At 41.0% G+C, this 16,398-nt stretch overlaps 1 protein-coding gene across 6 annotated transcripts in view; it reads right to left on the minus strand.

Annotated features, from left to right (window-relative positions):
* LOC135516113 (microtubule-associated serine/threonine-protein kinase 3-like) overlaps nucleotides 1-16,398 on the minus strand; it is a 60,769-nt gene that overhangs the window by 25,883 nt on the left and 18,488 nt on the right. For all 6 annotated transcript variants that reach the window (XM_064940182.1, XM_064940208.1, XM_064940164.1 and 3 more), the window contains 6 exons: nucleotides 12,362-12,437; nucleotides 11,934-12,143; nucleotides 2,470-2,571; nucleotides 2,029-2,161; nucleotides 1,617-1,687; nucleotides 1,265-1,350 (listed from right to left, as the gene is read on the minus strand). In XM_064940182.1, the coding sequence (XP_064796254.1) occupies nucleotides 1,265-1,350; nucleotides 1,617-1,687; nucleotides 2,029-2,161; nucleotides 2,470-2,571; nucleotides 11,934-12,143; nucleotides 12,362-12,437 (678 nt within the window). The remainder of the gene's footprint in view (nucleotides 1-1,264; nucleotides 1,351-1,616; nucleotides 1,688-2,028; nucleotides 2,162-2,469; nucleotides 2,572-11,933; nucleotides 12,144-12,361; nucleotides 12,438-16,398) is intronic.

The raw sequence follows: 16,398 nt of genomic DNA on the forward strand, positions 1-16,398 counted from the left end.
TGTGGCCGTGGAAAAGGAGAGCGAAGGGCAGACCGAGAGAGGGAGAGAGAAAGAAAATGAGAAGACAAAGTCAGTTACTTCAGTGCTTCTTATAACAGCCTTAAAATACGTCTTCTGCACTGATGTGAGAGTACGACCAGTAAGCATCAATCGTATTGCTTTTGCCATATTGTGTAGTGGAGATGAAAGAGGAAGCGGTCTTCTGTAAAACTATGAAAAGACACAGGCCCTTTTCAGAAACAGCCCCTGGTCACTTTTGGAGATCTGAGAGGATTGGACAAGCAATGGTAAGCACTACACGACTTTCTAAATCCTAACGTCGCTGAGCCTCTCACATCAAAACGACTGTCTTTCCAGTCGTTTGTTGTTTTTTGTCTCGCCAACGTAGCGGTGCGCACACTCAACGATGTGGCACAGACTGTGTCAGACGCCACAAGATTCCTCACTTGAGCGTGAGGATTGTCAATGCCGCGCGGTCTCGCAAGAAACAATCGAATCACATTGAACGAGCGGAGGCTCGAAGCGGCCTCAAAACGTTTTCAGTCAGACATTCACGCTCGCCATACAGAGTAAATGTTTCTAGCTAATATTTCTTATTGAATAACATTTGCTTGTGAACAGAGCTATAACGATTTGACATTTTGGCAAAAGGCAAGTGCAGACGCATACAAGTTATAGTCGTCGCTCCTGCGTCTACGCATTCTGGGTGACGCGAAACATTTCAATGGCGAGCTCTCATTGCTATTGCTAATCACCGTTCTCAAAACTTGTCGTTGCACATCTCACCCTACAAGAACATTGCGGACTTTGTGCCGATAAATCAAACGCGTTTGAAAATAAACATCGGGAAGTCCGGGACTGCTCAAAGACGGGATTGGTAGCCCTCAGATTGGGTCTCTGACCTGCTCACAATAAACGAGCGCCTGTGACGGCCGCATGCCTCGAGGAAGCAAAGACATGGGTATTTTGTATCCGATCTCAAAAACTTGTCTGGGATAGCTAAATCAGGGCCAAAATCGTATAGTGTACACCCAGCTTAATATGGCACAGTTGGTCCACTGTCAACATATTTGAACAGGCATTTGGCCAGTTGGTCATTAACATTGGCGTGGTATTTGTTGAAGAAATGTCATTCTGGCATTTTAGCCAACTGTATGGCAGCACACGCATTCAAGATATCCTCTTTCGGTTTCACTTCTGCGTTCTGCACACTCAGATTTCCTCAAAAAAGACAGACTGCTACAAACGAAGAGCTCGTACTCACCCATAGGCCCCGTTACTGATGAGCTTGAGGGTGTCAAAGTCGCTCTCAACTGGTTTCCTGCGAGAAGGAGCGCAGGCTGCCCGGTTCTGAGACACAAAATTGAAGAACAAAGCAATTTCTCCTGAACACATTTGCCAGGTCCAAACGATTAAACATGCCGTGTAATTGCCAGAGTATGTGTAATATCATTTTTTTTTAAAGAACTTTAACTGTCTATGCATCTCATCTAAAGCCAAGCGAATTCTATAATGTGCAAGTTCATGTGCACGTTCATTCCTACACAGTACACGCTACGCTAATACATAGCTTAGCGGAACTTATCCTGCAGTGAAAGTGTTTCTGGTTGCCTTACCTCCCCAGTGTCGTCAGAGTCTCTGCAGGCTGCTCCGTGACCAGGGCAGGTCTGCTCCAGATGGACCATGTCTACAGTACAACATTGGGAGAGAGAATGGTCAGGCACCAAACGAAAGGAAACAAGACTGAAACCTGTTGAGATTACCTGGACAATACGAAAAACTCCTTTACTGTAGCAAATGTTTTGAAACGTTTTATCGCGTATGCCCAGATGAACATGACCCATGCCATCCTCACAAATGTCACCCTTCTGCAACTTGGTGCGATCACAAGTTGATCTATTGCACATTATATTCAGAGACAACATGGGAGAATCAAAAACAGGTAGCCGCTTGGCCAGGTTTTAAAATAACCCTAAAGTGCTTCATATTAAAAGAGATTGTGGAAGAGGAAGCCCCACGGTACTGTACCTTCCAGAGGGTCTCTGGTGAGGCCCAGCTGGCTGATGATGTAGCGGGGGATGTCTGTCTTGATGACCTGGCCCACCTTGGCATGGTCCTCTGCTGCCTCCAGACGGTGCAAGAACTCCTCTGGGTTAAACTCCTATTGGTGGTGTAAAGACCATAGGAATATTGGCTGTTACGATTCACGTTACATAGGTCGATGTACACCAGGGTTTTTAGCGTTATAACCATGTAACAAGCTAGTGAGTACACTTCGTGGTGCAGTATTTAAGTCTAGCGCTCAATGTACTTAACCTACAAAAAATGTTTTAACATCAGAGGCTGGACAAAAACGCATCGTGGATGTTACGCATCATATTAGTTGTGTTGGTTAGCAATTGCTTAAGGAGCACCACTTCCTGGAATCGGAGAAGAACAAAAAACTGTTTATGATTGTTGGAATCTTACCAGACACTCCAGTAACCTGGCTGGCCTGGAGATAATGATGAGTATCTTCTTCACTAGCTTGATGATGACGGTCACTTCCTCACTGTCTGACCGCTCATACGCCTGATGACCATGACAAGAACAATACAGAACCTTATATGCCTGGTATATGCCATAGGCAGCAGGAATATCAATTCAAACTATATTTGTCACATGTAGACCTGACCATGAAACTTACAAGCCCTTAACTCTTTCTTGAACTCCACTGTTGGTTAAGAAAATATTTACCAAATAAAAAAAGTGAAACAATTATTTTAAAAAGTAGCCTAGCGGTTAGAGCGTTGAGCCAATGGTCACTAGTTCGAATCCCTGAGAAGACGAGGTGAAAATCTGTCCTCTGGAGCAAGATACTTAACCCTAAATGCTCCAGGGTCACTGTTGATAATGTCTGACCCTGGCAGCATCCCCACTATTAGGGTGTTGGGGTATGCAAAAAAAACATAATTGACACATGCGTATAATACAAACTTGTACATAAGCACCCAGCAAAACATAATAATAAGTTATGACACCACTGCGATACATTGGTATGGAACTCCATAGAAGCATTACAAAATAAATTGGTTATAAAATGTCAGTGGCTTAGGTCTGTATAGTAATGATAATCAAATAGAACACTTACAGTATAACTAATTCTTTCATAATCAAATAACCAGACTGTTCTCGCTTAAAAAAAAGGGTCAAGCTGCAATTGCTACATTAATTTCTTGACGATATATATCCATTGATTCTCGAAGACTAACTTGTGAATGCCTCATGAGCTTAGTTCAACTGTTGCACCCCATCAGAACCCAAAATCTAAGTTTGTAATTGTCTTTTCTTTAAATGATGTAATTGTAAACAAACACTGTATAGCATCAAAACATATTGAAAACAATTGTGAGGTCATGGCAACCATAGCGAAGTCTAGGAATTTTAACGTGGTTACATTTCTCCAGCCCCATCCCTAATCTTCGTTATTGTTTGAACCGCAGATTGACCCTTTAAAGATTTGGGTCAACAAGGTTTTTGAACTGCTCCTTATTCGTAAAATCGGTTGGTAGTTGGCTTAGTATTCACCGTTTCAAGTTATTACAAATGTGGCAGAAATAGCTCTGAATCATGTGTAAGGCATGAGACCGGCAATCATCTTTCTGAAAAATCTAAGTTACAAAGTTGTAGTCGATGCTTTGACAAATGGTGATTGTGATAGACGGTGTTGCAGGCTCCTCAGTATCCCCTAACGAGAAAGTACAACAACGTGTACGAACAATGACGGGGTTGCATAATACTGTAATTCCGTCTAGGATGTGACGCTTTTTTTTTGAAGAGGGGGTACATCCTTGGTCTTGGGATAAAAACAAACCATAAGAGGACTGAATGAACTCTGATGCGTCCTATATTTGAAAAATTAATGACATACAAGGGAAAACTATGCCAAAAAACTAACATAGCAGAAAATAAAAGCAAGCCATTGTATGGACAGCAATGATCCTATGGAAAGTTAGGCAATGACCCCTACTTACGCAATTACATCTAAGACTGGAGAGATCCATTTGGCAGGCGCCAAATAATGGTCTAGAATCAAAGCACAGCGAGGACCTACAGTATCAAATAACCAATTCCAAGCTATTGTTCGCAATACACAGGAGGCTTTAAAAAAAAGTGTAAATCAATAACCAGGATTCGAGCCAACTTTTTAATGCGCTTAAAGTACATACATTTGGAAAGTATTCAGAATCCTTTACTTTTTGTTACGTTAGTCTTATTCAAAAATGGATTAAAAAAAATAAAATCTACACACAATAGCCCATAATGACAAGGTGAACATGTTCAGAAATGTTGTTTGCAAATGTATTAAAAACTTTAAAAAGAAATAACTTAGTTAAATACGTATTGGAGTCCACCTGTCATAAATTCAATTGATTGGACATGATTTGGAAAGGCACACACCTGTCTATATAAAAGGTCCCACAGTTGACAGTGCATGTCAGAGCAAAAACCAAGCCATGAGGTCGAAGGAATTGTCCATAGAGCTCCGAGACAGGATTGTGTCGAGGCACAGATGTGGGGAATGGTACAATAAATTCTGCAGCATTGAAGGTCCCCAAGAACACATGGAATACGTTTGGAACAATTAATACTCTCGCTCACTGGCCGGGCAAACTGAGCAATCGGGGGAGAAGAGTCTTGGTCAGGGAGGTGACCAAGAATCCAATGGTCACTGACAGAGCTCCAGTGTTCCTTTCGAGATGGGAGAACCTTCCAGAAGGACAACCATCTCTGCAGCACTCCACCAATCAGGCCTTTATGGTAGAGTGGCCAGATAGAAGCTACTCCTCAGTTAATAAAAAAAATATTTAAAAAAGGCACATGACAGGCCACTAAGAGTTTGCCAAAAGGCACCTCACATCATGATAAACAAGATTCTCTGGTCTGAAAAAAACTCAATTCAACTCTTTGGCCTGAATGCATAGCGTCACTTCTGGAGTAAACCTGGCACCATCCCTATGGTAAAGCTTGGTGGTGGCAGCATCATGCGGTGGGGATGTTTCTCAGCAGCAGGGACTGGGAGACTAGTCAGGATCGAGGGAAAGGTTAACAGAGTGTGCACTCCAGACCTCAGATGGTTCACCTTCCATCAGGACAACGACCCGAAGCACACAGCCAAGATAACGCAGGAGTGGCTTTGGGATAAGTCTCTGAATGTCCTTGAGTGGCCCAGCTAGAGCCTGGACTTGAACCCGATCGAACAGCTCGAGACCTGAAAATAGCTGTGCAGTGACACTCCCCATCTAACCTGACAGTGCTTGAGGGGATTTGCAGAAGAATGGGAGAAACTCCCCAAATACATGTGTGCCAAGCTTGTAGCGTCATACCCAAGAAGACTTGATGCTGTAATCACTGCCAAAGGTGCTTCAACAAAGTACTGAGTAAAAGGGTCTGAATACTTATATAAATGTGATAGCTAATTTTTAATACATTTGCAGAAATGTCCAAAACTGTTTGCTTTGTCATTATGGGGTAGTGTGTGTAGATTGATTAAATCGTTTCTCCCACCCCCCCTCAATTTTAGAGTAAGGCTGTAACGTATCAAAATGTGGAAAAAGGGGTCTGAATACTTTCCGAATGCACTGTATCAGATAAAACAACAAATGTCGGTAAACGTTCCTGATGTCGACCAAACAAAATAAGATAGGAAAGGTGGGATATATTTGTGTGTCTAAAATTATGTAAGAACAGGCAGTAAAACCATTGATGCGCAAATATGAATATAATAACCATCAACGTAAACATGTCGTAATGGCAGGACCACACAACACGGGAAAACATGCAGTTTCTTATGATACAGACTACGTCAATTATGATGAACTTCACAGGGTAGTGGAAGTGCATGGCTATGAGCTTTATGCTCTTTACCAATACATATTGAGGGTCTTATTCTGGTGACATGATTGATGCTCTGCTCCAGTTTGACAAATTAAAATAGGTCTTGCTCTTTTGTCCACATTATTAATAATAATCTCATACATGATGGCGCCTGAGGGGATGGCTGCCCTTTTATTGGCTCGTAACCAACCATACTGTTTTGTTTGTAACTTTTTTTAAACATTAGTTATTAAAGAATACGTACCATACATACACAACTTATCTATGCTGTAGTAGTTACATTCACATGTTCAGGGTACATTTTGGCTGTATAGAGCACATTTTTCAAGATTCTGAATAAGTATACCACTTGGATTAAACCACACAAAAACAGAAAAAAAACAAAAGCCCATAAATTACAGAATAAGACACGTACGATATGTCAGGAACTCTGACCAGACTCCTTCGTACCTATGCTGTCTATGCTGCAAGATTGATGTAATTCTCTCCATGTCAGCAAGTTCCCCGCATAGACCTAATCACATATCTTTTGAGGGTGCATGCTCATTTTCCCAGCATTTTGTTACGTTTCCTTGCTGCTGCTGTGAAAAGATAATCTTGCAATTTAAGTGGAGAGGATTAGAGTGTTTCCACAGGAACAATACCTAGGAGGAGATAACATGAATAATAATACCTGTGATGTCCTGAATAACATTGAGAATTTTAGACCAAAAATAATATTTTCGGCCAAAATATGTGATAAAAGTACCCATTTGTCAACACGGAAAAGTTTATAAAGTTTCAGGGCTCATAAAAAAAACAATGTAATACTTTGAATTGAAACTCCCATGCAGTGGCTTTATATAGTGTTTCCCATATATTTCCCCAACTCTCCTCTGATATCTGCACCTGCAATTCAACCTGCCATGAGTTCCTAAGATTATCTAAAAATATATGTTGGCATGTTAAGGATAGTGATAAAAATGTTTTCCCCTTGATAAAGTGATTCAATCATCTCGTTAGAGGATTGTTTAAAAAAATGACAGCCAATTACACCTATTGACAAGAGCCTTACCTGAAGGTAACTATATATATAAAAATTAAGCCTTTGAATAGTTAAGACTCTACAAAGCCTTCTTTTCCCATTCCCTAAATCCTTGGGACATATTAGCAGGGAGAAAGGCTGGGTTGTGAAATATAGGCATGTGTCTAGAAATGTCATTACTCAGTTTATATTGGCGTTGAACCTCTCTCCATGTCTTCAATGTAAGAGTAATAATTGGGTTTTGTTTAATCCGGTCCATAGAAATAGGGTCTGCTATAAAGAGAAGACAACGGAAGTTTACATACACTTAGGTTGGAGTCATTAAAACGCATTTTTCAACCACTCCACACATTTCTTGTTAACAAACTACAGTTTTGGCAAGTCGGTTAGGACATCTACTTTGCGCATGACAAGTCATTTTTCCACCAATTGTTAACAGATTATTTCACTGTATCACAAATCCAGTGGGTCAGACGTTTACATACAGTATGTTGACTGCCTTTAAACAGCTTGGAAAATACCAGAAAATTATGTCATGGTTTTAGAAGCTTCTGACTGACTCAAATTATGTCAATTAGCCTATTGGATGTGTACCTGTGGATGTATTTCAAGGCCTACCTTTAAACTCAGTGCCTCTGCTTGACAACAGGTAAAAAATCCAAATAAATCAGACTAGAACTCAGAAAAAAAATGTAGACCTCCACAAGTCTGGTTTGACATGGGCCCTCAAAAAAGAACAGCGGCTGATGTTCTATCCTGCCGGTACAGTGTATAACCCGCCAGCTGTATGTTATGTTCTCGATCAGCCACGACTCGGTGAAACATAAGATAGAGTTTAATGTCCCGTTGGTAGGATATACATGCTTTCAGTTCGTCCCGTTTATTTTCCAGCGATTGAACGTTAGCTAACAGTACTGACGGTAAAGGCAGATTAGTCAATCGTCGCCCCGATCGCTTTCCGCAAAAAAATTTACTCCAGCGAATGATAGGGATGAGGGCCTGTTCGGGTGTTTGGAGTATATCCTTCCCGTCCGACTCATTAAAGAAAAATTATTTGTCCAAGTCAAGGTGAGTAATCGCTGTTCTGATGTCCAGAAGCTCTTTTCGGTCATAAGAGACGGTAGCAGAAACATTGTGTAGAAAATAAATTACAAAGGGACTTCCTGCATAGAACTCTGGGGAAAGGCTGTGTGCTGATCAAGCTCCGACAATTTTGGCCTAAGTTAAACTTTACAAGTTAAAAGTACATATTTGACCTAAATCGGACTAGCAATAAGTAAGGGTAAGTATTCAAGTGAAAGACGGCACCAAAGAGAAGATAATCCGCTATGCTCACAGTGTCTTACACCGAGCCCAACTCCACGAGGTGGTGGAGGCCACCATCACAGCCGAAACAGTGATGGCAGAGGTTCACCTCTCATGGCAGAAATTAAGTTTGGCGATTAACAGCCACCTCACTTGGAAAAATGCAAAACCCTATCGATGACATAAAGGCTACTCTAGAGATAAACGGATGCCCCGCTACTGGGTCTTATGAAGTATCCTGTACATAAGAGGCTGAGACAAACGATTCCAAATATATACACATTTATAGGTGAAGTGCTACATCATGCTATAAAATTAACATTTGTAAAACTATTGCTGTGATGCACCCTCAAGTGTCAAAGACAACTATGCATTTAAGCTGTTATGGCTGCGATCCCCGTACAGGGATCAACATCAGGGGAAATTTCAGAGTGACAACTAAAAATACAACGCCGTAACATTACACATTCTTGAAAATGCAAGTGTCTTACATCCTTCAAAAGATTAAAATCTTGGTAATCAAACTACATTTTCCGATTTAAAATAGCTATTACAGAGAACAAATCATGCTTTTGTTTGAAAAGAGCGATCAAAAAAATAAACATTTCCCGCCATGACAGTTTTTACACAAGTTTCACATCTGAAGGTAAAATGACTTACATTCTGATATCTTGCTCTTATTTCTCTTCCTGACGGTCCCAGTGGTCAAATGAAGTGCTGTTTTCTTTGATAAAAATCTATTTTTATAGCCCAAATCTAAACATTTTGTAAACGTGAATTTTTGTGCCGTGAATTCCATCTCTATCAACTCTTTACGGAGCATTCGACGTAGTTACACACAGTAAACCATTGTTTATCTAGTCATGGTTGGTTTCAGTGCAATCCTCTGGATGTTTGCAACACAGCCAAACTTTGTTTTTTTTGCAGGGAGTATTGACCGAAGTGAACTTATTTGAAGACAAGGAGCAATGACTTCATTGCGCACCAATAATTTTAGCGAAGCTTCGTTGATTGACTATTTCTGCCCAATGACCACTGATCTTCTTAAAATCTAGCTGGGTCGATGGCCAATGAGCTGCGGTAAATGCCAGTATGTGATGATTATGGTTGGACCACCATTCCTTGTTTGTAAACGCACGCGAAACGAACTCCATTCTCGCCTTGACGCTTGTTTCGCACAGCAGTATTTTGGAAAGTAGTATTTTGGAAAGTGTTTTTTCAACGATTTCATTGAAGACATAAATCAGGCGAATAAATCAGGAAAAGCGAAGTCCAAGTATACAGATTATAGAACAGATTAAATCAGGAAAGTGAGACAGATTTTTTGTTTGAGGAATCTTTGAGTGTTATGATTCAAACAGGAGCTGAGGAGCTGTTTCTGCAAGAACAGGACATACTTCTGGACAGGTGCTAATGCCATTTAATGAAATATATATACACAAATATTTTTTGCAAAGAAATTGATATATATATATATATATATATATTTTGCAATGGTGTAAAGTACACATTGGCTATAGCGTGTGAGTGTTGCATTGTTTGGGTGTGTGTGTGTGTGTGTGTGATATATATCACACACACAGCTCAAAAGAATAAAGGGAACACTAAAATAACATCCTAGATCTGAATGAATGAAATATTAAATACTTTTCTTTACATAGTTGAATGTGCTGACAACAAAAATCACAAAAATTATCAATGGAAATCAAATTTATCAACCCATGGAGGACTGGATTTGAGCACATGGAGGGCTGTGCGAATAATTTTGCATGCCCAATTTTTCAGTTTTTGATTTGTTAAAAAAGTTTGAAATATCCAATAAATGTCGTTCCACTTCATGATTGTGTTCCACTTGTTGATTCTTCACAAAAAATACAGTTTTATATCTTTATGTTTGAAGCCTGAAATGTGGCAAAAGGTTGCAAAGTTCAGGGGCCGAATACTTTCGCAAGGCACTGTATATAACAAAGTATTGAGAAACTTTTGTTATTGACCAAATACTTCTTTTCCACCATAATTTGCAAATAAATCCATAACAAAATCCTACAATGTAATTTTCTGGATTTTTTTCTCTCATTTTGTTTGTCATAGTTGAAGTGTACCTATGATGAAAATTACAGGCCTCATCTTTAAGTGGGAGAACTTGCACAATTGGTGGCTGACTAAATACTTTGTTTGCCCCACTGTACACCTTTGCCAAATACATTTAAACTCAGTTTAACAATTCCTGACCAAAAACTTCCTGTCCTAGGTCAGTTAGGATCACCACTTTATTTTAAGTGAAATGTCAGAATAATAGTAATGATTAATTTCAGCTTTTATTACTTTCATCACATTCCCAGTGGGTCAGAAGTTTACATACACTCAATTAGTATTTGATAGCATTGCCTTTTGATTGTTCAACTTGGTTCAAATGTTTAGGGTAGCCTTCCACAAGCTTCCCACAATAAGTTGGGTGAATTTTGGCCTATTCCTCCTGACCGAGCTGGTGTAACTGAGTCAGGTTTGTATAGCACATGCTTTTTCAGTTATGCCCACACATTTTCTATAAGATTGAGGTCAGGGCTTTGTAATGGCCACTCCAATACCCTGACTTTGTTGTCATCAAGCCATTTTGCCACAACTTTGGAAGTATGCTTGGGGTCATTATCTATTTGGAAGACCCATTTGAAACAAAGCTTTAACTTCCTGACTGATGGCTTAATGTTTCAATATATCCACAATTTTCCTCCTTCATGATGGCATCTATTTTGTGAAGTGCGCTAGTCCCTCCTGCAACAAAGCACCCCCACAACATGATGCTGCCACCCCCGTGGTTCATGGCTGGGATGATGTTCGTCGGCTTGCAAGCCTCCCCCTTTTCCTCCAAACCTAACGATGGTCATGCTGGCCAAACAGTTCTATTTGTGTTTCATCAGACCAGAGGACATTTCTCCAAAAAGTAAAATCTTTGCTCCCATGTGCAGTTGCAAACCGTAGTCTGGCTTGTTTATTGCCGTTTTGGAGCAGTGGCTTCTACCTTGCTGAGTGGCCTTTCAGGTTGTGTCGATACTGGACTCGTTTTACTGTGGATATACTTTTGTACCCGTTTCCTCCAGCATCTTCACAAGGTCCTTTGCTGTGGTTCTGGGATTGATTTGCACTGCATCAAAGTACGTTCATCTGTAGAAGACAGAACGCGTCTCCTTCCTGAGAGGTATGACGGCTGCGTGGTCCCATGATGTTTATACTTGCATACTATTGTTTGTACAGATGAATGTGGTACCTTCAGGCATTTGAAAAAAAAAATTGTTCTGAGGTCTTGGCTGATTTCTTTTGATTTTCCCATGATGTCAAGCAAAGAGGCACTGAGTTTGAAGGTAGGCCATGAAATACATCCACAGGCACAGTCAACTTAGTGTATGTAAACTGAGCCCCATAGGCTAAACATATCCTCCATGCAACTGAATGTTGAAAGAACAGGCATTGAAGTTAATTTCTTAAAACGTGCATGCCCAAAAAGGTACACGTTTCATGGAACAGCCCACATACCACATCAGAGTTAACAGACTCATTCAGGAGAAAGCCAATAGAAATGAGAGCAGCTCTTCAGACCACAGCAATTTGACAGTGCTAAAAAAGCTCCATCCCCAAATACACTCATGTTAATCTATTTCTATGAGAGAGCCTACCTGATACAGACATATTGCATTCGACTTTTGCTGAGTCATTCTGGAGAGAACCTCACCTCATGCAGTAGTTTCTCCAGTTTCTCCTGCAGCTCCATGAAGTAGCGTGAGGTGACCTGTCCCATCTGGGACTTGTCCAGACAGTCTCTGGCCAGCTCCACTAGCTGGTGCTGAATAAAGCCCAACACGCCGTCAGCCAGAGGCAGGGTGCTGTCTGGGGAGCAGTCAGCGAGGACGTCCAGCAGACGCCCCTCCATCTGAGCTGTGGCCTGGAGATCACAGCAACTGTTACGATAAACTTTAAAGTGTGAACCATAAACAACAACGCACATCATAGACGATTGAAAGAGAAGATTGTAAAATGGCAAATAAAAAGCAGTTAAAAGCTACATATAAAAGTGGATAATGAAGGTATTTTGTGAGGAGGATGAATCTATTGATGTGCTAGGAAAAAAAGGGGGGTTAGACAGAAAATAATAATACCTACCTTGGGAAAGCGCTCTTTGTAAACGTGATTCATCATTACAATCTCATTATCAAAGCTGCTGCATGTCCGACCAGGGCTGGAGGAAGAAGACATTTAATTTAAAAAATAAAAAAAATTGTAAATCACTCAATTTCTTCATTATAGCACAATTATAAGCTGACTAGTAGTTCAACGGAAAGCAGAGAAAACATGTCAAACGTATCAAATGCCACTTGAAAACATTGCTGTCTTGGCTTGGACTCGATTACATGGGTGTCCAGAAGTGTGGGGCTCACAGCACCAACCTAACATCAACATACTGTGTTTAAAATGGCACGTTTCTATGTTTTGTAGTAAAAAAAGATAACGATACAAGTGTTCCCAATGACAACCAATCAGTAGACAATGCCTACTCCCATTTGGTCAAAAATCACGACGCAAACTGGTGTCATTGGAAACACTTATATTCCTTCATCCAGGCTGTATCAAAACAAGCCGTGATTGAGAGTCCCATAGGGCAGCGCACAATTGGCCCAGCATTGTCCGGGTTTGGTGTCGGCCTTCATTGTAAATAAGAATTTGTTCTTAAATTGAACTAGGCAAGTCAGTTTTTTTAAGTTAAAAACATTTACTATTCTATTTTACTACTACACATTGAAACGCACCATTTTCACATACAGTGCATTCATAAAGTATTCAGACCACTTCCCCTTTTCTACATTTTGTTATATTACATCCTTATTCTAAAACAGACTAAATAAATAAAAATCCTTAATCTACACACAGTAACCCATAATGATCATGCGAAAACAGGTTTAGACATTTTGGATGAAAAAAAAATAAAAAATGTACTTAAGTATTTAGGACACTATGATATGAGATTCAAAATTGAGCTCATGTGCATCCTGTTTCCATTGATCATCCTTGAGATGTTTCTACAACTTGATTGGAGTCCACCTGTGGTAAATTCAATTGATTGGACATGATTTGGAAAGTCACACACACACACACACCTGTCTATATAAAAAGGTCCCACAGTTGACAGTGCATGTCAGAGCAAAAACCAAAACACGGGGTCGAAGGAATTGTCCGTATAGCTCTGAGACAGGATTGTGTCGAGGCACAGATCTGGGGAAGGGTACCAAAACATTTCTGCAGCATTGAAGGTCCCCAAGAATACAGGGGCCGCCATCATTCTTAAATGGAAGAAGTTTGGAACCACCAAGACTCTTCCTAGAGCTGGCCACCTGGCTAAACTGAGCTATCAGGGGAGAAGAACCTTTTGTCAGGGAGGTGACCAATGGGCATTCTGACAGAGCTCTAGAGTTCCTCTGTGGAGATGGGAGAAACTTTCAGAAGGACAACCATCTCTGCAGCACTCCACCAAACAGGCCTCTATGGCAGAGGCTATCTGTAAGCCACTCTTCAGTAGAAAGGCACATGACAACTTGCTCAGAGTTTGCCAAAAGGCACCTAAAGTCTCTCAGACCATGAGAAACAAGATTCTCTGGTCTGACGAAACCAAGATTGAACTCTTTGGCCTGAATGCCAAGCAACACGTCTGGAGGAAACCTGGCACCATCCTTACGGTGAAGCATGGTTGTGGTAGCATCATGTTGTGGGGATGTTTTTGCAGTGGCAGGGACTAGGAGACTAGAGATCCTTGATGAAAACCTGCTCCAGAGCACTCAGGACATCAGACTGGGGCTAAGGTACACCTAACAGGACAACAACCATAAGCACACAGCCAAGACAACACGGGAGTGGCTTTGGGACAAGTCTCTGAATGTCCTTGAGAGACCCAGCCAGAGCCTGGACCTGAACCCGATGGAACATCTCTGGAGAGATTTAAAAATAGTTGTGCGGCGACGCATCCCATCAAACCTGACAGAGCTTGAGAGGATCTGCAGAGAAGAATGGGAGAAACTCCCAAAATATAAGGTGTGCCAAGCTCGTAGAGTCATACCCAAGAAGACTCGAAGCTGTAATCGCTGGCAAAGGTGCTTAACTCAGTACTTTATTGAAGGGTCTGAATACTTATATAAATGTGATTGTTTTTCTATTTTTAATAAATTTGCTAAAACATTTTTTGCTTTGTCATTATGGGTGGTATTGAGAGTAGATTATTTAACTCAATTGCATTCCTTTTAGAATAAGACTACAATGTAACAATGTGGAAAAAGTCAAGGTGTCTGTATGTTGATGTGGTGCTGGAGATGATGAATATGGAGTAGAGTTTTCCCTTTAATAAACCAAGACAGTCGCATCAGTTAAAAATAGTAAGGTTGTGGGGATCCATAACCGTTAAAAATAAACATTTGTCCAGAACACCATTTCAGAATTGCAGCTGACTGACACGTTTTGCTTTTTCAAATTAAACTTTGTCACATGCGCCGAATACAACAAGTGTAGGCTTACTTACAAGCCCTTAACCAACAGTGCAGTTCAAGAAGAGTTAAGAAAATATCTACCGAGTCGACTAAAATAAAAAGTAATAATAAAAAGTAACAACGAGGCTATATACAGGGGGCACCAGTATTGAGTCAGTGCGCGGGGGTACAGGTTAGTTGAGGTAATTTGTACATGTAGGTGGGGGTGAAGTGACCATGTATAGCTAAAACACGAGTAGCAGCAGTGTACAAAAAGGGCTGGGGGTCAAACAATTTTGTAAATTGATGCAAGCAGAAACTTGACTTCATCCAGCCATCCAATCTCAGTCGTCAGTAGCTTTATGCATAGCAGATGCAAAAGCCTTCACACCTGTGCATAGATACGAACCAAAACCAATGTGGAAGAATTGAGAGTGAGAAGCAAGTCACTAAGCAAATCATGACAATCTCAGTAACCCAGAAGTAAAATGATGTTGCAAAAGTCTGTCTTTTCTTGTTTTACGTCTTGGGAGAATGCCGTGAACAATTGTGATGACCTTTTTGCAAAGGAAAGAAGCGAAGTCTCCTCCCTTGCAAACAGAAACTCTCAGCCAATCCCCTCCCTTCACTAAATTTCACACGTGTTTATCATGGCCAAAAGCACATTTTTGTTTTCATACATTTTTTACAATACAGCCAATTTTGACTGTGGCTGTGGAATCTAGTGGAAACCATTTATCATCCGCACATGGGTTTGAAAATCACTGCACCAGTATAAGCACCTCCTTTGCTCATTCTTGAGTCATCCAAATAAATAACAAAAACCCCAAACCAGAAACGACTGCTGCTCGTAATCGCATAATTCTGTGAGCCTTGACAGGATCTCGCCGTTTCGTCAGTCCACAAGAGATTAATCAAAACATGAATGCCATCCATTTTCCAGTATGTTTTCCCTCAGTAATAAACGAAGGCTTTTCGAAAAAGTGGATATCTATTTGCAAGTGCTGGGAATTTCCAGGGACCTCACAATACAATATGTAAAGTATTGCGATTTCTCATGATTCTAGATCACACGCACAACTTTGGCCGACGTATCAAATTGCGTGTGGAATGTGGCGTTTGGAGAGGGTTGGCACCCTGGGAAGACGTCAGTGAGACAGAATAGAGTTGTGATGTCTGGCCAACTTACAGTATAAACAATGTAGAACTTAGAATGTTGGAATTCTACATACATCTACAAGACATCTTGAACAAACGCTGTCTAAACTGCATCTTCTCAATGAATCCTGTAGACATCGTGTCTACGTTGGGCAGATGTGCTATCTGGGAACATATTGCTCACTGCATGTCTGCTGCCACTCAAATTTGCATACCACCACAGATGATGCAATCTCTATTGCACTCCACACTGCCCTTTCCCACCAGGACAAATGGAACACCTACGTGAGAATGCTGTTCATTGACTACAGCTCGGTGTTCAACACCATAGTACCCTCAAAGCGCATCACTAAGCTAAGGACCCTGGGACTAAACACCTCCCTCTGCAAATGGATCCTGGACTTCCTGACGGGCCACCCCCGGGGGTACGGGTAGGTAACATCTGCCATGCTGATTCTCAATACGGGGCCCCCTCAGGGGTGCGTGCTTAGTCCCCAGTACCCTCCTGTACCCCCTGTTCACTCATGACTG

The sequence above is a fragment of the Oncorhynchus masou genome, chromosome 3 (assembly GCF_036934945.1).
Source record: "Oncorhynchus masou masou isolate Uvic2021 chromosome 3, UVic_Omas_1.1, whole genome shotgun sequence".
Taxonomy (NCBI): domain Eukaryota; kingdom Metazoa; phylum Chordata; class Actinopteri; order Salmoniformes; family Salmonidae; genus Oncorhynchus; species Oncorhynchus masou.